Consider the following 23,311-nt stretch of genomic DNA (forward strand, 5'->3'; position numbering starts at 1 on the left):
TGAAACATGCTCCGCAAACATTGACCAGATAAAACCATTCTATGACCGTAATAAAATGCAAATATTTAAAGATCTTTTGCAGGATCCGGCACGGCAGGCACTGCAGGCACAAGCTCCAGAGGTGGAACAACGACAATCACAAGGGAAAGCAATTAGGAGGCAGGAGCAATTGAAAAGAAAGTTTCCCCGTTGGAAAATTGAAGGTAACAAGAAAAAGAAGCCGTTCCACCGACCAGAAAAGAGAGCGCACGACCACCCCGAGAATGAAGAAGGGAGAAGTACGACGAATGCAAAGAGAGCCAGGAGAAATAACGGCAACTATAACCCGGCTCCCAAACGGAAGATATACCCATCGGACAGGAATCTACGCAGCAAATGTCGACGAATTGCTGAAGGAACACCAGCTGCGGAGGCAAAGAAACAAGGAAAATTTGAACAGCCAGCAACGAGATCCAAGCAGGAACGAGAGAGAAGTGTCCCGGTTCCGCCAAGACCAGCTGCCATCAAACGGCCAAGACCACAAGCAGAGGCTAAAAAGAAGGTCTTCAAGGGTGACCGAACTAAAAGGAAAAGAAAGCTTATAGAGGAAGGAACTGAAGGGCGAACCCGCACAAGAAGGAAGATAAACCAAACGCTAATCTTCGCTACCTTCCAGGACTGGGTAGAAAAAAGAATGTCCGAATATCACAAAGATAAGTAAAACTTTATGTTACTTTGCAACCTTAAGTTAATCTTTCATTCTTACTGCAAGTGGCAGAAATCAAGACGTTTTACCTCATGTGAGGTCTACCTTTATCGCCAAAAAGGCGAGAAATGAGTTGTTACCTATTTTGGTATTATGTTTTTCTTTTACTCGCGAGTAAAACTAAAATTAATATATAATAGGAATGTGTAAATACTTGAATATTGTAAAAGTTATTGTATAAAATTTTATTTAAAAGATTCTGGCAAGAAAGAAGTTTTAGTCTGAAAGACTTTTGAAATGTAGTATTTCAATGTAGAAGAATTGGCACTTGCTTGGAAAAGAATAGAAGTTAACAATGTACTACTAATGTATGTTTTAAAATGCCTAAAATTAACGGCATGTTAATATGTCCTTATATATAATGTGAACTGTTATTTTAAACGCTAAGAAATACTGTGATATGTTAAAAGTGAAAGTAATGCCAAAAAATTTTAACTTATTCGTGTGACTGTAAAAAGAGAAAATTATTGTGAATATGTGTTAAAGGTTGAATGAATGTAGTTAGGCTCTCTGACGCTACACTTCAGAGTTAGCCACTTTCAGAATAGTACCTCAGGGTTTAGAGATGAATATAAGGTGTGTTATGAGGTCTTGTTATGTTGAATTTTAACACGTTAATGTTTTGATTGCAGGCAGAAGTGTACACTTGTACATAAACACGTTCGTGTTTGGTGTTTTCTTTTACAATACATGTCAGAGAGCACGGGGAGAGAATTAAATAACGTCATGAATGAAATAAGAATGTTAAGAGAAATATAAATATTCATGTTATTTGCCATTTAATTGTGTAACATTTCATTAAACTAGTTTTCCTTCCAGATCTTTGGAAGGAACCAGATTTCAATTAAGAGCTCCTGTTTAGATGCAGTACAGATGAAAAGTAATTGTCCATGAAGTTGATAATGTAAAAAACGATTTTTTTTATTTTTTTTTTTTATTTCTAGTTTCTAGTGAGAAATGTTTGTAAAAGATTGGCCTCGCGTTAGATTCTAGAGCTAAAAGTTTTCAACGAGGTCGTTTTAGACCTCAGTTTCAAACTAATTAACTCTGTCGAGAAGTATGTAAGGATCTTAAGTTTTACTAACGTTTATTTTATTTTAAATCTTTACTATCACTTCTTATTTTCTACTTCCGGCCAGAATTAAAAGCTTTAACTTATTTATGCAAATTTGTCTTGCGAACACCAAGTACTTAAGTTGTGGCTTTTTGCCAAGCAAGAGAGAGGAAGGAGTGATTAGGAGCAGGCCGCTTGCCATAGCAGTTTTACTCGGTTGCTGGTTGCCTTCAAGGCCAGAGGTTTAATCCTCTTGATAATTTTAAACGTATCGTAGTGTTAACAGTTCTCTAGTACATACGGCCTTTCTGTTAATATACGGCCAATCTTCAAGTAGGCACTTGTTTATTAATCCTAATAAGTTATAATAGTTAATCCTAATAAGTTAGTTTAGTTAGAGTTTAGTTAATATTTTTATATTCTTACGTTCAGACCACAAGTGGTTGGTCTCTGTATTCCGAAGTCCGGAAATCATTGTAAAGAGAGAAAAATAAAGGGTTTCGTATACCCTTCCTGTGTATCTTGTCTACTTCCCACATTTATTGAACATAGCTTTAGTAAGCTCCCTGTTCCGAGTCAGGTCATTTAATGTTCCCAAAGCAAGTAAGGAGGAACACTGAACCTGATAAAATATATACTCCCCCTTTTAAAAGCCGACTGGGGTTTTTAGGAGATCCAATCGCCAAATCCCATCATTGATCACCCTTTTAGTTCAGGCGCCACTGTAGAGACATTAGGATTTTTAGAAGCAAGAGAGATTGAAATATATGCAACGCCTTCGCCGGGAATCGAACCGCAGATCTCTCAATTACGCGCTGAGTGTGCTGACCACTACACCATGAAGGCACGCTAGGAAGGTGGGAGAAATACCTTATAACAAAATTTGGAACATTATCTATTCTTAGGTAATTTACGGTGCGCTTTTTCTTAACCCTGATTTTATTTACATGAATGAACAATTTTTCCAATGGGTACAGTTACTTATTTTCGAGTTTAAAATATCTGAAAGTACAGGTAAATTGTTAATAGTATTTTTCAGTTAATTATAATGTGGGTTATTTCTCCTTACAACGTTTTTATCTCTTTTCTTTTTTTATTTTTAACTTGCTTTGTTTTAACCATAATCCAGAGTTAACCGTGAGCGTCATCCCTATTATTACCGGGTTAATCAAGAGTTGATTAAAAATAAATATGGACAAATATTTTTAATTAAATCATTCTCTAACTAAAAAATGATGACAGTGAATTTTTAGTTCCAACTTCTGAAGCTATTAGTTTAAGTTTGCATGATTCAGAGAACGACTGCGATAAGAATAGCGGAAGAGATAACGCGCAGAGCGACGTGAAAATGACGTAACGATAGGAAGGTTTTAGTTCCTAATTTCCACATAACGATGAGCGATAATAAAAATAATCATATGTCATAGAGACAAATCTCATATACTAACAGAACAGTTGGTAGAAGTTACTCCTGCTATGGAGAAAAAACAGCGCAATACGGATGAATTCGTTTTCACGTGGGTTATTGAAAACTTTAGTATGTGGATTCCATACCAAGAATATTTATTCAGCCCGAGATTCATCTTGAATTCTTTACCAGATATGGAATGGTACATAGTATTTTATCCCATGCAGAGATCACAAAGAAACTGCAGATTCTTTTCTCTCAAAAGGACTGGTTTCTTACCTGAACGATGTACCGTAAAATGTGACATTCAGGTACTAGACAGCCATGAAAATTTAATTCTTAAACGCGAACTTCCTTTCGACAGATTTTCATCCGCATCTGACTTTACAGGTTTCAGCATAGAGCCTCATAGTTGGAAATTGTTAAAAGACGATGTCCTGATCATCCAGTGTGTTTTGCAAGCAGGAAAGGAGAAAGATAATGAAGATCCTTTACCTCCGATTTCTTACGAGAACGGATTGTTCACCGATGCTATACTACGTGCTGGTGACGCCCTTTTTAGAGTGCATAAAGCTATGCTGTGGGCTAGGTGGCCGAAGTTGGTAGAAAAATTTGGTTCAGAGGAAAATTTTGAACTAGTTATGAATGTCAGTCCTGCCGTGCTCAAGGCCATGCTACAGTATGTTTACAGCGGGAAATTAGATTGCTGCAAATCTAATTTATTAAAACAGCTGAGTTCAGCCGTTGCGAGGTATGAACTTCCTAATCTGAACTCTGCAGCTGTTGTGGCACAGAAGGCACGAACTCGTATTTATGGACACAAAGTATCGTTCGAGTGGCCAATAATAAATGTCTCCAGCCTACAGGACGGAACAGAGTTACAAAGTCACGTGTTTACTGTGAACAAAATGACCTCTCGCAGATGGTATTTAAGCTTTTGTGTCCGTAGAAATGTGGTGCCTGATAGAGTCTATGATATTTTCATCTGCAGCGTATGTGACCATAAATCTCAGCCAACTTTTGTGAATACCAAGATATCTTTCGATAAGAATCATTCGCGTGAAGATGAACGACTGCTCGAAAGTGATGCAAAATGGCAATGCGCATCTTTTTGTCAATGCGATCTCAAAGATGCACATAACGTATTGAAACTTAAGTGCGAATTAAAATTTTGCATTAACAGTCATTCATCTGAGATCACGGAATCATCATATGCCTTTGTGACTTCTTTAGATCACCATCATTTCATCAGTGACCTCAGAAATCTTTACCGAAGTAAAAACTTTTCGGATGTTATTATCGCAGCTGGCTTGGAGAGATTCTGTGCTCACAAATTTATCTTATGCGCTCAGTCACCTGTGTTTTTGAAAATGTTCCTAACTGGAAAGGCCGATTTCGTTACAATTCAAAATGTTGATTCAGATGTAATAGATCAAATGCTCATTTACATGTATACTGGAAAGGTGCTAGAAAGTTTCTACAAATTTAAGGAACTTGACTTAGTAGCCGTTACATACGACATACCTAATCTTAAGAAAATCTGCATGTTACGCTTACGTTCCTAAATTCAGATTTTTAACCACCTAATGTATGCTGAATTCTCCAGTAGTCCTACTTGTTTGTTGATGATATTTTGCTCAAGAGTGCGTTAGAATACACTTTTACTCAGGCAAAAACTGTTTTTGTCAACTGACGAATGGCGAAAAATTGCTAAGAGAAATCATAACAAAATTTTTGCTGGATGCCATAAATCACCGCACAAAGAAAAATTAATTTATAACTCTTTTTTTTTTTTTTTTTTTTGTACCTGAATTTTAAAATTCTCAAGGATCATATATATATTCCTTTGGTAAGTAATGACAAAACATTATTAGATGAAGGTAAAATTTCTGATTTCATGATTTGTTTTAATGATTTTGATTTTGTGACAATTTTGAACAACACTTTCAGTTTTAATTTTCTAAGAGATTTGGACAAAACAGACTTTTTCTATGACTTTTGTTAGACATCATGAGTGTAATGATTTTACACGATATGTCAAGCTTATAATGTATTGATACTGATTTTACTTACCGTTCTTTTGTTATGCATTACTTTTATAGTACATAGAATAAATTTTCAAAATTTAATGCATTCGAGCTCTTTAACATGTCTTAAAAAATACCTGATGACACAGAAGACTATTTATCGTTGATTTAAATGTTCATTAATGATTTCTTTTCAAATCAATATTATAATTTTATATCTTACAATTCCACGTTATTATGCAACGTATTCGAAAACGACGGCAACAGATTTTATTTCTTGATCCCAGAGGTATAATTCCAGTTTTAAAATAATTTAATGTAAGGAAACTATTTTTATGCAAACAGTTTTAATGCTTTGAGTAAGTTGATTCACATATAATACAATTGGTAAAATGTTAATTATACTTATGAGGAATTATCGCGTTTCATCGTACATGCTCTGGTGGTGTAAGTGATTAATATGCCAGTTTAGCATTAGAAGCTCCATGGGTTGAATCACGGCGAACGCACTGCTGATTTGTCATATTTCGTAGCTTCGAAATAGCTATCTATACCTAGGTACTTTGCTAAGTTAAATATAAAAATTCCCATGCATTAAGTTACAAAATTAGAAGTTTGATTTAAATAGCTATTTGATATCAAAATTGAAAATTTAAAACTGAAATTTCGGGGAAAACTTTAAAAAAAAGTGTTCGCTTTGATATTTACTAATTTAATGTTTTAGTCAAACAGCACTCTTTATTAGATTTTTCACTGGCATCAGGAATCTAAAAAGTTATTTATTATTATTTAAAAAAAATTATCTTCTTTTGGTAAAGAGACGACATTTTTTAGATCAATATTTAAAGAAATAACAACCTGTAATCTCCACCATCAAAAACCCTGCATAAAAAAAAAAAAAAAAAAAAAAAAAAAAAAGACTTAGTTTACAATACAACTTATTATTATTAGCCCAGATAGGCTATTAATTTTGTTTTGGTATTTTGTGTCGTCCACTATAAAACGGCATTTCAGTTTTCAAATTGTTCCTACCAAATATTAGAGCCCTGCATTACATTTAAAGAAAGCAAATAATGGAAGAATCTGCATGAATGTATGTATGTGTGTTTCTCGCACTGTGAAAAAACAATGGTATCTAGAGACATCAGATTTTGAATAACGTAGTCCTCCACACGAATATGGGCATATGGAAGCCCGAACTTGGATTTTGTTTTATTATCTATTTCATACTTTGTAAAATTTTAAGGAATTTTCGATTAACAAACTCAACGATTTCAAAGCGAGCAATGGCAACAGTCTCGGAAATTCTAAAGATACGATCTTTTTTAATATTTTGTGATACCGCTGTTGAATTGAATTTTGTGGTTTAAGTGCGAAGAACATGATATTTAATAAATAAATGTATCACACAAAAAGTTAAAAAAACACCAAGTAATATGACATCTGAAGGCTTTCAGATTTATTATTATTTTTATTGACATTAAAATTGTCCTTAGGAGATGCGTAAGAAATTCTTAATAGGGTTATATTTCCAATTAATACAACTATTAATTGGGTTATATTATGAAATTCCTCAATTAATATAATTATTAATAGGGTTATGTTATGAAAAAATAAAATTGTTTAAATGGAAATTGCACAGAAGTGGTCATGGGAAATAAATTACGCATCTTATTAGTTGCACAGTCTCCTGTTTAATTTCACATTAATTCACTCAATTGGAATACAGGAGTAAAAAATCTGATGTGTACACCATATGACTTCCTTGTACGGAATATTAAATTATACGCATTTTTTCTTGCATTTTATTTAAACTTATTAGATTGAATTAAACCTAGTTCGCCGACAGCGCATAAACCACAATAGAATAAATGCATTCTTTAAAATTCACTTTGTTTTCCATAGCGACACTCTGGCGCTAGGTTTACTTAACAGTATTATATTTCATTCATATTATAACTCAGAATGCACAAAATGTATATCATTTAAAGAATTATCTAATCATTGTCACATGTTCTATTCAAATACTATAATAAAGCTAGAACTATGTATAAAAGATATTAAGCAAACAAAACAAAAAAGACACAGTTTTTCACAGACGATTGAGTATTTCTCATTTAATTAATTCAGTTCTCGCTTCGCGAGAAGGCAAAAATACATAAAAACTCAAAATATCTATATTAAAAATTACGAAGTAAATCTCAAACGCTTATTTCCTCGAAAAAATTCCAGAAAGAATTAAGCCCGATTTAATTCGCAATAATAAATGAATGCGTTATCTTTGTTGCTGCGAAGCTAAGTTTCTCTAGATTGGCAACAAATCCACTAGTCTCCTGCTTCAAATGTAAACATCAATGGCCGCCATTAAAAACAGGCTTAGCGGCAATTAAACAACTTTAAAATTGCTGATAATTCTAAAAATATTGCACACAGATTTACTAAAGGCATAAAATCCTTAACCGGAAGACAAAAACAACATAATTCAATCATTTCTAAAGCAAAAAATGTACAATTTACAAACATATAAGAGTAAAGAAACTGAGATCACTGAGCCGGGTAATAGAGTGTATATATATATATAAATATATTTATATACGTTTGGTGCGGCCGATTGCAACCAAAATACGAGGTGCACATCTACATGTTATAGCAGTCCTATATACAAAATTTCAACGTTCTGAGGTTACTCGTTTTTGAGTTATGCGAGATACGTACGTACGCACGTACGTACATACGTTCGTACAGACGCCACGAAAAATTCTCTTCAGAATTAATTTTAAAGAAGTTTTATAATTTTTTGAAGGAAAAGAGTATTTTATTCTGTCCTTACGTACAGATATCACGCAAAAACATCGTTAAATTGCATTCGATAGCGGTCAAAATGGATATTTTCGTTGAAATATGCTGCCTGAAACTTTTCGCGATTACAATACTTCCTTTTTACTTCGTACAAGGAAGTAAAAAAGAAAGAAACGTGAGGCGCTATAAATATGCTAGAGAGATCGTTTCTTCTCCGGCGAGTTTCAGTTCTTATCTCGAAATAATAGACGATTGGGGGGGGGAGGTAGGAAATCCGAGGTCGGAAGAGATTTCAGGCTCTAATGGTTTAAATTTTAGAGTATCTAAATCGAGAAGAGGTTGTATAATATGGAGAAATACAAATGCAATTCATATAAACTTGCGTTCACTTTGATTATCAAACTTCAGTATCTGCACCCCATACAGCCCAAGATTTCTCTTGAATTTGCTACCTGCAACAGAATGGAACAGCATATTTTATGTTGTCATATTTCATGATGTGTTGGTACCACGGATTCAGAATATATTTCTTGTCAGAAGGAACGGCCTCTTACCTGAAGACTAAAGTATTAAGTATTATGTGATAGCCAAGCACTAAATCACGACAAAAAAGTAATTTGTAAACGTGATCTTCCTTTTCTCAGATTTCTATTTTCATTCAGCTTTGCAGAATTTCAAACAAAAGGTCGTCACTGGAAATCTTTAGTAGATGACAGTATCCTCATTAAATGCATTTTTAAGTGGCGTGGCAGAAGGATTACGAAGAACCTTTACCTATGATTTCATTCCAAAACATTACTTACAGATGCGTTATCAGAGTGCATAAAGCAATGCTGTGGGCGAAGTAGCTGACAAATTTGATACCGAATCCGTTGTGGCCGAGTTCTGGATATCCAGTCTAACATGCCGAAGGTCACGCTGCAGTTTTACAGTGGAAAAGCAGACTGCTTGGACTGTACGGAAGATAAATTGTTAGGAGGCTTTGAATGCAAAAGCTACAGAATAAAGACTTTTCAATATGAGCCGATCTCAAATCCCCTTTAGTGGCACAAACATGAATTCATATAGATCAAATGGCCAATAAACAATTTTTTACCTGTTTGTATGTTAATAATATAGCAGTGCGTTTATTTTCAATAAACTGAACTTGTAGATGCTATTTAATGTTTCATATGCGTGCATAGTATTGCATATAAAATTATATCTGTAAACAGACAATAATTTAAGAATAGCAAGCTATGACGTCATTGTAACCACAGTTTCATTTTAAAAGACAAGTGAGAAAAAGATAACGAAGAAACTAAAACCATTTCCCAAGAAGATGGATTATTTACCAATGCCGTTACATTTTAAGTACTAGTGATACAGTTTTCAGGATGTTTAAACTATGTTAAATCTCCAGTAGCTGAAAAGGTTCGTCTGCTCATGAAACAAGATGTAATATTTCAAGACTTAGGATTTCCTAAACAGAATGTTAAAGCTCTACCAACTTTTAATTTTCTGTAACATCACACATTAATACAATTCTCCAGATCTCACTTGCCCCAAAAGTCGTCCTACGAAAGATTCATCATTACTGTTCAGATACTCAAATTACTGCTTAGCAAACTACTCCCCCTCCAAAAAAAAAAAAAAAAAAAAAAAAAAAAAAAAAAAAACATTGCATTACTCTGCTAATTTTTCCAAATGGGACGATTAATTTTCTGACTGTTATCACGGTGAAGAGCCCACAGTGACGGTATACGGTATAACGGTATGTTTCTAGGAACTAATAAGCAATTCAAATAATGTATCATGTATCACTAGATACTAAATATAAAAGACCTATACCCATTTTCCACAATGTTAATAGTAAATTCAGATTTTTCATTTTTACCGAATACCATCAGATTTTGTCAACAGATGGCACCACAATTTTTTAATTTAGTTAAGTGGGTAAATAGAGCTGAACTTTTAATCTCTCACTCCTTAGGAGTTTTGATTCTCTACTTCCCAGGCTGTTTATCACTTAAAACATTTCATTGGGGTAAAACCTCCAAAACTCTTCTGATTGGCAAGCCAGTCCACATGATTGCTTATGTAATTAAAATTATAGTTATGGAATTACAATTGATCATAAATTTATGGTAAAGCAGAAAATTTCAATTAGAGTCTAAAATCAAAAAAAAAAAAAAAAAAAAAAAAAACGGATTTCGTATTATGGTAACGTTGCTTGAATAAAACTGTTTCCTCAAATCTACTGAAGGAGAAATATTTTCTTTCAGAGTACGGGATGTTAATACATTATGAGCGCGGCAGGTATTTGTACCCGTTGCGAAGATTGCCACTTATAAGCGGAGCAGCTATTTGTACCCGTTGTGAGGATTGCCACTTATAAGCGGGGCAGGTATTAGTACCCGTTTAAAATAAGTAATTTTAAGTGACACAAGGGAAAAATAATGTTTTATCAAATATATGACTAAGTCTCAAAGAACGTAAAGTGAGATTGAAAAAATTCCGTCTATCTATATTTTAACCAATAATATTCTTTGCAGCCACAAATTTTCTTTGTTTCCACAAATTCGTTTTATGCGATGTTGTATGTTGATAGTCTATTAGTGGAGCAGCTCGTAGAAAGAGATACATGTAACGTTGATATTGTGTAGGCGGTTGATACCACCTTCAATTCAAAGACAATGGATTCTAATAGTGATAGTGATGTATATGCAGATGACTTGTCGCAGATTTCAAGTGACGCGGAATTTCCTGATTTAGGCAGTGAAAGTGACGAGGAATTATTTCGACCTAGAAGAAATCGAGTTTTGCCAATACCATCATCTAGCGAGTCCGAAGACGTCAACAACAACAATGGTCAACAACTGATAATGTACCAATTATTGAACAATTCCTCGGACAAAGTGGAGTTTTTGTAATGCCAGATAATTCAGAAAGTGTAATAGATGTGGTTAAGCTATTTATTGGAGATGACTTATTTGAATATATGGCAACGGAAACCAATCGGTATCGCGAACAAAACCCAGATGCATTTCGAGACAGAGCAAAATCTGTGAAGTGGAAGAATGTGCATATGGTAGATTTAAAAAAAATGCTCGGACTACTTCTCCTAATGGGACGAGTTCGTAAAGATACAAGAGACGAATGTTGGTCTACAGATAAAACTATCCAAACTCCAATTTTCGCGGAAGTAATGAGCAGGGATAGATTTAGACAGATATGGTATGCGTGGCATTTCTCTAATAATGATGACAGAGATCGCCTGAAAAGAATCCGACCGATTATATCTTACTTCTTACCTAAATTTAAAGAGGTTTATAAGCCAGAGAGAGAGTTATCACTGGATGAGAGCATCATGCCATGGAGGGGCCGTTTATAATGCATCAAAAATTATAAAGTATGGTTTACTTATAAGAATGGTGTGTGAAGCTAAAACGGGATACATTTGTAATTTTCGCATGTACTGTGGTGAAGGAAGTCGTTTGCAAGAAACGATTTTAAATCTGCTTGAACCCTATTCCAACTTATGGCATCACATATATACATGGACAATTATTACAATAGTGTTGCCACTTGTGAATTACTCTTACAGAATAGTTTTCGGACTTGCAACCCTATTCGGGTAAACAGAGGCCTTCCCAGCTGTTTGAAAAATCCTAAACTAGCAAGGGGGAATCTATATTTCGTCGCCACCAGAATATTTTATTACAATGTTGGCAATCAAAAAGAACAGTCCGAATGATTTCAACTATACATTCAGTTGACATTGCGGAAAGCCATAATATTGACTGGGCAATGAAACAAAGAATTTGGAAGCCAATATGCGTAATTGATTATAATAAATACATGAAAGGTGTTGGTCGCGCTGACCAATACTTATCGTATTACTCGATTGTGCGTCGTACAAAAAAATGGACGAAACAAGCTGTAATGTTTTTTTTAATCAATTGTGCGTTATTTAATGCGTTTAGAGTTTTTTAAGCATTAAATCCACATTCAAAAAAAAGTATAAGATGTTTTTACATGATGTTGAAAAGGAACGGATTAGCGAAGCTCTTCCTAGCAATACAGGTGATCCTGTACAAGGTACATCCGCTACGTCCAGCAGAAGCGATCCTCGAGGGAGGTTATCAAAAGATCCCAAAAGGAATAAATTGGTTAAAATTACCACTGGTGGAACAAAATTGAAACCTCAAAGACAGTGTCGCGCATGTGCCGCACATAAGAAAAAAAGTTTAACGTGTTATATGTGTGAATTTTGTAAAGTTCCGCTGCATCGGGGAGATTGTATCTTCAAATATCACACTCAAGAAAAATATTAGGAACTAGCATTGACTACACCAAACTTTATAAACTAGTATATTGTCCTGTATATATATATCCTATAAAATAACTCGCTAACGGCGATATAGTATATATATATATATATATATATATATATTTGTAACTATTTAAGGATTTAAATAAACTGTATATTTGCTTACATACTATTTTTTTACATATGGGAGAAAGTGCAAAATCGCCCACTGCTTGGCGCGTTTTTAAGAATTGCACGTACTCGGTATCCATGTACACATCGACCTATTTTCACTTTAAAAAACATCAGACAAATGCACAAACTAGGCATTGCGCACTTTCTTGACTTTATCCATGTACACATCGACCAATTTTCACTTAAAAAGACATAGAAAATTGACCAAAATCCAGTTCTTCTTACTCTTGTAAAAAGCGCCAAACAAATAAGCGGGCGATTCTGCACTTTACCCTATGTATATATTATCGGGCTATTTTATTTTGCTCCCGTTGAATTAGGAACAACGGCCTATAATTCTAATGGCTTTATATTTTTTAAATGTTTATTGTATTGTTTTTTTTGTATAATTTTGTTCATAAGAAATTCGACAGTAATATTGTATTTTTATAAAACAAGTGAGTCCTACATAATCTCGCGAATTCTGAAATATACTTATCAAATATAAAAATATAAATTAATGTATATAAAATATAGTTCCAGATAAGAACCATTACCAAATTTTGCAAAAACCTAACCATTACTTTTACGTCTATCAAGTTTATTTTCACACGCATATATTTCGCTTAGCTGGCAAATTAGCCCGCTACACAGCACTGTCCGATATCATGAACTACCCGCTCATGATATCGGACCGCTCATGTGTTAACTTAGAAACAACTCCTCCATATTCTTTTATAAAATTCCTACCATCTTTTCTACAGTAAGTAAAATTATCATATCTTATTTAGAGATTTATATCCATAAACGGAAGAAAATAAAAGAATTGCTTAAAAAGGTGTGATGATCATTATGATATAAACAAACACAAATTTGACACACATTTTAGAGTCTCTAATTTTAAACCATGTGATTTCATAACACATAAGGACGATCAGTAGCTGAGCTGTAAAGTCGCTGGTAGTTTGACTTGGGTTAAAATCCCGGTGAATGAATAGGCTAGCATGGACATTTTCATGGTTTTCCTTATGTGTAACATAGATACAAACCAGATTCCATAAGAAAGTCCCCTAGAAAGGCATCATTCTCCTTAAGCAGATATCCCTTGTTTGCATTGCCATAGTAAAACAAAAAATTTTTGGTTTTCAGATGTTGAGTCAATTGTCAAGAGAAGCAAGGGGTTAGTTACATTTCTAACAATTAATTTGTCACCACGGATTTGATATTTCTAGCACATAATTAAAATTTGTCTGGAGGTTTAAATGACCTAAATCTAGCAAAATGCATAATTTCTGTTTTCTTTTAGTCAGGAGATTTGGTTTACAATAACTATGTATATATAAAACATATAAATATTTATATGTGCCGGAAAAAGGAGGTGAAAGTTGCCTATGTTTAAGATACTAATTGTTTTATTTATTTATTTATTTATTTTTGTTTCGTGCTTTTTTACGAAGGAAAGACACAAAAACACAATAATTAAATTTTCCTAACATAACAAAAAATTGCATTGTGTAGTAGCCGTAAATACCCTAATCTGTAGACTGGTGACTGTATGAAGAAAGATAAAATAAAATCATACCATAAGATCTTCCAGAAAAAAATGTCATTTTTATTTAGTAAGACATTAGTTAACTTCAAAATTTTCAAACGGATAAAAAAATATTAATAAAAAACTATATTTTACTTTACTTTACACGGGTAAAATAAAAATAAAACCCAACCTATGATATAATATAAAATTTGATATTGCACTCCTATTCAGTTTACGTTTTCATATATATTATACTCTATTCGTAAATTACATAGATTTTGTTTTAACAAAGGTTACTTGATAACGCTATGGCATAACAAATGTAATTTTAAAAATATTGCATATATAAAATTAATTAACCCAAAGACAGAACAACTTCAACAAATTTCTAGGAACAAACCAAAATTAAAATTTGAGTAACAAATTCTTGCCAACGGAGTTAAGGAATGGCTTTCTCAAGCCATCTGATACACTAAAAATCAATTAACCTTAACAAATTTAATTAACCTTTAACCAAATTTCATTAACTTAATTATGTATTACAAAAATTTTTCCTTTTATTTCTAACAAGGTATTTCTGGTAAGCTTAGCATGGATAACTATTATTTCCTCACAAATTATTTAACAAATCGGATTATTTAACTTAACAGGGTTGAACAAAACTAAGAGAGAAGTGTATTATGACTTATCTCTATGAATAAGGAATGACGTTGCAGTCACACGGGATTAATATCAACTGGTTACCAAGATCTCCTTCACGTAGAACCAATGGCTCAGGCCGCAGTGGCTAATCGCACCGACGGTGCGAATAGCTAACAGGCTATTCACACCACCTACGTTCGCGCATGCGTAAAATCAGCCCAGGTACCAGCATTTTACGCCGATTTCCGTAAGGCAGGTGGTAGTGAGAGCGAATGTTGTTAATAGTTCACCAGCAAGAGAATAATTTGCAAGCAATAATTATCAGTTACAAAGACGAGGTCAACCTAGATACATGATAATGTTCAGGAAATTATTAGATAAAATAGGGATTTAATGATGGTTCTAATTGCAAGGGAGGATGAGTAATTAGTTAAAAAATCTTTAGTGTATTGACAAAAAGGCTACAGAAATTACCTAAATTCTTTTATTTAACAGAGGAATTTTTATGCAAACTTAGACCCTATTTTTATAGCATAGGACTGTCAGAATTTATTATTCAATAAGAAAACTTACTGAAAATGATAATATTTTCATATATTCATCACTTTTTCAGTATCCACACAGGTTTATAGGTTCAAATGCCATATTTCAAAATCAAAGTTATTTATGAAATAAAACCTTACAAAATATGATTCGTATGTGCAAATTTTTAAATCTAAATCTCTTACATTAAATTATTTCTGTCTTTTAAATTACATCCCATTATTTATTTCAATTTAATTGATTAATATGTTTGTACTAATATTTCAAAGTTCTTTGAAGCACTTTTTGTGTCCTGAAAATGCCAAGTATTTCCGTAAAAAAAATAAGCAGGTATACAGAATAATTCATTTAATAGTTGATATTATCGCTTTTAACTTATTTCATGTCTAAATTTTCTACACAGAAATCCTCTGTCTAATTTTTAGCATCTTTTATCGGACGAAATTTTTCAGAGAAATGAATTAAAGTCTTGATTTTTCAAAACACATCTTTAAAGCTAAATGTATTCTAAGAAGTACAAAAAATGTAAACGAGATTTTGTCGCCCCCCCCCCCAAATCAGACATTTAAACTATTCAAACCGTTCAAGAAAAGGATAAACATTGCGAACATAAAAATCTATTCTTTTTTATACATACATTAATAAAAGAAAATGTGTTCCTTCTTTTTATAAGAAAAGGAACCCATTTTTCTTTCTAAACTTTTGAAAGTTGCCAATGCTTAAAAATTGATAAACTACGCCAAGGTAGAAACCCACATTAAAAAAAAAAAAAAAAAAAAAAAAAAAAAAAAAAAAAAAAAAAGATTCACTACAACAGTTCGCGTACGTAGAATCCGTTCCTTTTGATGGAGTTCAATTGACGGATCTGACAACTCAATGCGCATGCGTGGTTAATGTTGGTGCGAATAGCTTAAGCGGCTAATCGCACCAGTGGTGCGAATAGCATCGGCCCGGCTCAGGCAAGCGACGAACAGGAACTTGGCATCAGAGACGGACCCAGATATAAGTGGATGTAGAAATGTCCGATAACTCCGGCACTCAAAGATTGAGAATGAGATGCTAACACCAAGACATCACCCAGAATAACTCACGCTGAGAGACGACGAATGGAGACAAAAGTTCTATGGAACACAGGATCTTTCGGGAAGGCAGGTCATGCACCCAGCAGGAGAAAAACTAATTTTTTTTCATAAATCATTGAGCAGCTGGCAAAGTTGATGAGGTGACTGAATTTTTGACGATAGGTTTCGCTGGATACGGAAACTGAATCCGATGATACATTTTAACAAATCAAACAGATGATGGAAAACTATGAAGGAAAACGTTGAATTTTCTGTTAGAATATCATTTTGAAGAAATTACTGCAGTTTGGCAACGTAGCAAGATCTAGGGCCGAGGCCCCGAGAATCTGCGTCTTCGTCATTCATATTGTGAACCTCAGGGAACAGAGGCCAAGCAAAAAAAAGCTCTTCCAAAAGTGCAAGTCACTTACATGAGCGAGGGTTAAGAAGAAGGAATTCCCGCGAAAACAAACCCTTTTAGATATGACGGGACAGCCACCTTGGCTAAACCCCCGCCCGAAAAAGAGGGGAAAAAAAAAAAAAAAAAAAAAAAAAGTTGCCGAAAACTCCCGCCTTAGTCGATGCAAAAATTTCTATTTTTTCCAAAGCGTTGAACTACAGACAGAACTCCCTTCTTGTAAAACACGCGCCAAGCGAAGACCACGCCTAAACACCTACCCTACCCCTTTTAATTCAAACAATGGGTTCTGCAGGTTTTACGTTAATTAAATGGCTATAACTTAAAAAATTCTGCTGAAGGTAGAATTATGAAAGTAGTCTCAAATTAAAGTGCTATCTGCATCTATTGATGTTAAATTTTAAGGGTTTAACTTAAGTTATGAAAGTCATAGTTTATTATGTGAGTAATCGCGAATACAAGCAAGAATGAATGATGCTAGCTAAATATTTGTGTGCAAGTTCAGATAAATAATTGACCAAACAATACCAATAATTAATTGAACAAATACATGTTGCGTAGCATAAAATTTAGAATAATTAATACATTAAATTTTGATAGCTGTAATTAGATTAATTATGTTAATTTCCTACACAACATTTTTAATTATGGAACTTAAGAAGAAGGATGCCTTTGTGGAAGGCTTTCTAAGAGAAACAGGCTCATATTCATGTTACACACGGGGAAAATCACAAAATTGCCCATGCAGCCAGCCTGTTCACCTGGATTTCAACCTAGGTCGATTGCCAGTGTTAGCAATTTTACCACTCAGCCACTGGTGTGCCTCATATACAGCCAAATCCCTTTTTTTAAAATGATGTTCACTATATATTACTGAATAAGAGAAACATTTTCAGCTGCTAAAGCTGTGGAAGAATTTATGGAGCAATAATTTTACTACTGTTAATGAGAGTTTATGCCTATAGCAAATATTAACATACTAATTCAGAAGTCAAACAACAAAAATCAGCGTTATATTTTCAAAATTTTCACAGGACTAGTTTCGATGGTTTTACCGAACCACCAACCGCAACATTTTCGGTTTTGCAGCTGAGTAGGGAAGTGATTGACTACAGTCAAAAGTCGTTAATTCGGACACCCATAATCCGGGATGATCTATAATCCGGAGCTCAAAGCTAAAAACTTTCTGCGCATGTGCCGAATTGGCACAGGCGTTTTACGCGTGCGCGTAAGACCTTGACTACTGCGCATATGCGTGTGCGCAAGTGCAGAGTACGTTTTCGCCTGCGTGTTTAATGTATAACGGACGGTGTAAGCTAAAATTATCTAATTATCTATTTCAGTTAATGTTAATGATTGCATTGTTTCTTAATCTTCGAATTAGATCCCGCTTATTATTTTTTGCAGACTGTAAGAGCAATTTTATAAAAGTAAACTTGAACTTTCGATTATGTCAAATAGAATTTCCGATGCTGGAACTTCCAAAGGATCTACAAAACGAAAGTATGTTTCGATGTCCAACAAACAAAAAGTGGAATTGCTGCAAAAAATGGATAAAGACATGAAGAATGTGACAGAGAGGTTAGTGAAAACGAAAAAATTTCGATTGACAAGTTAGTCGGTATTCTCGGCACAGCAATTAACGGGGCTTGAACAGCGGGACTTTGTAACTGAACAAGAAATTATGTCTGTTTATAGAATTAAAGAGAAAGTATTATCACATAAAATGAAGCAACTTAAACTCCCGACGAGTCCGGATTAACAACTTTTGACTGTATATGTAATTTGGAAGAGGAAATCTCAAACCAGAATATTTTAAAGTTATAAAATGAAGTCTTATAAAGTAAATGTTCTTCCTTTTTTAGGTTTAAAACTAATGATCATCATTTTAATGAGTTCTGCACAAATTCTGGCTCCAGGTTTTCCACATTTCTGATTTTTACTGATTTTTACCCATACTATTTAATTGTTTTCTACAGAAGAAAAACTCTTATTATTTAATTAATTATTTTTAACATACAGCTTTTTTGCACACAAATTTCATAAAAGAACATGGGTCTTAAGGATATTTTTATTTATTTGTTTCTTTGTTTCATATAAACAAGTAATTTCTTTTTTATCCTTTTTCTCCCTCAGTAACCCTATCATTATTATTATTATTTCTTTCCATGTACAACAACCAAAATATTTTTTCATGTTAATTTTATGGAAGTTGACTAATATTTTATGACTCAGTTGAATAATTCAGATACATTTTTTATTAAATTTTCTTTTTAATTAACATTCCATTACAATAAAGAACAATGCAATTACTACCTAGCACTTAAAATCCTCTTATGAGATTACATGTAATCTTGATTTTCCTTTTCAAGGGAGCTTTTTGGGATCCCTGGAAGGATGCTGAATATGGCCCTGCAAGTAAATGATGAGAAGATCCACACAGGAATTTAGCTCATCTTCACAAAAATGTCATTAAAATTTTTTTTTAATGAAATGGCATTTCCAAAAAATAATTCTAAGTTTACAGTATTGTAACAGGATCTTTATCCATAGAAGACATTACTAAATTAACATTCGGTAATTTAGATGACAAGTCACTGATGAGCTTTTTTAAATATCCTCTTTCTGTATTGCTATGTTCACAAAGTATCACACTCACATTCCTATGATTTGCATGAAGTAATTCATGATGCGACATTTCTCCTGTTATATAAAGATCAGCATCAACATCTTTCAGTATACTTGAACCTGACCCAGCACAAACAGCTACAGAAGATACTTGAGAATCTGGAATTAAACGAATACTAAATTTACCTTACATTTTAAATAATATTCTTCAACTTACAGAATTTGATTCATAACTAGAAAATAACAAATCAATTCCAAACACATTACAAATGGTTTTAAGCAATCAAGTGAAGCACCCTTACCTCCTGATTCAATTATGTGTATTTACTGTGATCCAAAAATTTTTAGTTCAGAATTTTAAAAAAGTAAAGGATTTTTAAGTTACAGAACATAAACCAAATAAATATGAGATATCATACAGAGCAATCTAGTAGACAATTATACCCAATACTGTCTTACCACAGTTAACATGATGAGACACAAAATCAATCTTGGAATATGAATCAGTATTTCACAACAGCTTCTCAAACTATAAAGTGAGATATCCTCAGTGGGTCTTGGCATACCGAGGCAACAGAGATGCTCTGCAGTATTATATTTAACAAAGATTGAATAGCTGGATAGTTAGAAAATCTGGAAAACTGGTTTTTTACTTTATATGCAGATCAATAGGTATTTGTTGTAACACAAGAACAGAATTTTATCTTTTCATTTATTTTATTTAATTTAAAAAAAAAGCAGTGTTTGATAAGAAGAACGTCACAGGGCCTTTTGTCATAGGAAAGAATTTTCTTTAGTCTGGAACTTATGTAAAAATGTTTGTAGTAGATCATCAAATTATTTAATTAATTGTTTATTAATTTAGATTATCCTATTCTCTGTTACTCTGTGCTTAACAAGCATGCATTAATGTTACAACAATGAACTTTTCATACTTTATATTTCTTCTTCAAATTTTTGGATTATTAAAATAGCTAAAAACAAATTGCATTTAACATGCTTCAGTTGCAATATATCGGTTCACCTGGAAAATTCTGAGGTCTTTTGATGATAAATACAAATGAAGCAAGATGAAAACATTAGAAAATTTCATTGAACCACATAAGCACAATTTTCTATGACTTTTTGTCATCTTTACAGTAGCTGGAAAATCTCTTTGTAAAGAAGTCATTAGGTTTATTCGTAAAGAAATTACTAAGGTGCTGCATAACAGTCTCCAAAGAAGTGAACTCCAGGTCATTCAGAGAATTCTGAAGTGACTTGAAGAGATAAAAATTTGAGGGGTCAAGATCTGGTGAAAATGGCAGTGACATAAAACACCCCTGCTGTACTCAATAAATTTACGTCTGGCATTCATCAAAATGTTCAATTCATCAAAAATAACACTTCATTACTAACCCTGTGCCTCAGCACCCACTGATGTTTTAGGTGTGCTTGTGCTGTGCAACGACTATAAAAAAATTATTTGTCTTCAAAAGAATGTTATACAAAATTCATTATACTTAAAGTAATTAATTATACAAATAAAAAACCTTCTCATTTTATTGTTTTTTATATGTTACTATTATTAAATTTATTAATTTGCTTGTTAAAGATTAAAAAAATGTCAAATATAGGCATATTAAAAACACTTTTTAATGCCTATCTACACTATTTTCTTGTATGCTACTGTTCGCAGATGCAGCCATATGCACAGTGTAATTCTTTGTTCTGCATTGTAATGTTATCTACGAAGGGAATCTCCATTTAATTGCTATGAGTTAAATGCTCATATTTTTAGTGCATGTGTATCCTACTTTATTTTTGGTGTTGTTTATTTTGTTATTTTAATTCCAAAACAAGTGATTCAAGTTAAAGACAAAGAAATTACAATATTAATACTGACTGTTTCATCAATTTTAAAGATAAAGGTGTGTTGTATCATAAATTATAATACGACGTTTAGCTTAAGAGAGCTTCTCCTGACGCATGCGCCGTTCGCGTTTATCCGCGCGGTGATGAATGATGACGTAACTGTTTATTACGTATGTATGTATATGTATACCATTCTTACTTCTTCGCCTTTTTCTCTGCTGTATGCAACTATGTTTAAGATAATCTCTGTCATTAAAAATGTTCATTGATATTACAATCTATTTAGGCTTCTTTATTTCTTCAATGGTTATGGGCCCAGGAATGTTTCAACTGTGCCTAATTAGCAAAATATTTATTTTAAAATGAACATTTTGAAGTTTTCGAGCATTGAACTCTTAAGCCTAATTCAGTGCAAGAACTGTTACGTCTAATCAACGGTAAGAACTGATCAGCGTTCAGTTAAGCCTATTTTTATATTGTTCAATCTTGTTTTTTGGCTGTGAGAGACTGTATTACATTATGTCGCATTTGACTACTATAGAAAAGCTCGGAAAAGATAATTTTGACAGTTGGAAATTACAAATAGAAGCAGTATTGATTAAAAACGACCATTGGGATTATGTAACCGGTAAAGCGCTAAAACCTGCTGAAGGAACCGAAGACGAAAAGAAATGGCTCCAAGCTGATCAAAAAGCTCGCGCAGATATAATTCTTGCAATTAATCCTAGTGAACTGTGTCATATAAAGCATTGTGTGACATCAAATGCTGTGTGGAATAAACTCAAAGCCGTATATGAATCGAAAGGACCTGCGAAGAAGGCTACATTATTAAAACAGCTTTTATTTAGAAAAATGGTGGAAACCGAAACGATGTCTGAACATTTGAATAATTTCTTCGAAATAGTTGATAAGCTTAAACAAATGGAAATTGACATAGCTGATGATTTATTATCGATTCTTCTGCTCTACAGTATTCCAGAAAATTTTGAAAATTTTAGATGCGCCATCGAATCAAGAGATCAGTTACCTAGTCCCGAATCTTTGAAAATCAAAATGTTAGAAGAATGGGAAGCAAGAAAAGGGAAAACGTCTCAAGATTCACAGAATGCATACTATACTGATTATAAAAGAAGAAATCAAGAACAGAAGAAAAATGAAAAATGGAAGGTAAATTCACACAAAAATTTTCCAGCTGAAAGAAATTTTCGAAATTTGAAGTGTAATTACTGCTCGAAAATTGGGCAAAGGCATCTGAATGCAGAAAGAAAATAGCTGATAGAAAATATGCGCAATCAAATAAGGGAAATCAAGGTTCTATGATGGCTTCTAATTATGAAGAGCAGATTAGTTTAGCAGTAAACAATGCTTATCAGAAGACCTCCTCATGGTGCTTAGATAGTGGCTGTACATCTCACATGTGCAATGACAGAAGGTTATTTTCAGAATTTCATCCTCGAACGAATTCAACCATAAAGTTAGCAGTTGACAAAACATCAAAAATTACAGGAATTGGAACTGTCCTTATCACAGTACCTAACGGAAATAAGACAATTAAACTTACGCTCAAAAATGTTTTATGTGTTCCGGAATTAAAATGTAATTTGCTGTCAACATCTAAAGCTACTGCAAATAATCGTTCAGTGATTTTTACAGAACGACATGCTAGAATAATAGAACCAAATGGATCTATACTAGTGCAGGCTATTCGTCATGGTGATCTTTATTATATACATCCAAGCGCTGAAACAGCTGCAATAGCACAGGTAAGTAATTTTGTAAAGTGGCATCTTAAATTAGGTCATTTAAATGAGTCTGATTTGAAAAGACTTAAGTCTGATAACATGGTTAGAAATTTAAATTTTAATAACACTGAATCTCTAAAAGAGTGCAAAGTCTGTATCAGAGGTAAACAAACTGTGCAACCTTTTCAAAAAGAATCAAAATTTCAAAGTGATGAATTACTGAACTTGATTCACTCAGATTTGTGTGGACCTATGAGAGTCCCATCCCATGCTGGTTCGCGTTATTTTGTTACTTTCATAGATGACAAATCGTGTTATGTCGAAGTCAGTTTTCTTAAAACTAAAGATGAAGTCAAAAATGCATTCATTAAATACAAAGCTGCGGTCGAAA

The 23,311-nt window shown here is 33.3% G+C and overlaps 1 protein-coding gene across 1 annotated transcript in view; it reads right to left on the bottom strand.

Moving 5' to 3' along the window:
- Positions 1-18,936: 18,936 nt before the first annotated feature.
- LOC118197345 (NIF3-like protein 1) overlaps positions 18,937-23,311 on the bottom strand; it is an 80,588-nt gene continuing 76,213 nt past the window's right edge. Inside the window, exon 6 of the mRNA XM_085815718.1 lies at positions 18,937-19,483. Coding sequence (XP_085671844.1) covers positions 19,218-19,483 — 266 coding nt within the window. The 3' untranslated portion in view covers positions 18,937-19,217. The remainder of the gene's footprint in view (positions 19,484-23,311) is intronic.

The sequence above is a fragment of the Stegodyphus dumicola genome, chromosome 4 (genome assembly GCF_044657685.1).
Source record: "Stegodyphus dumicola isolate Sdum_Otavi_A_Nest chromosome 4, ASM4465768v1".
Lineage (NCBI taxonomy): Eukaryota > Metazoa > Arthropoda > Arachnida > Araneae > Eresidae > Stegodyphus > Stegodyphus dumicola.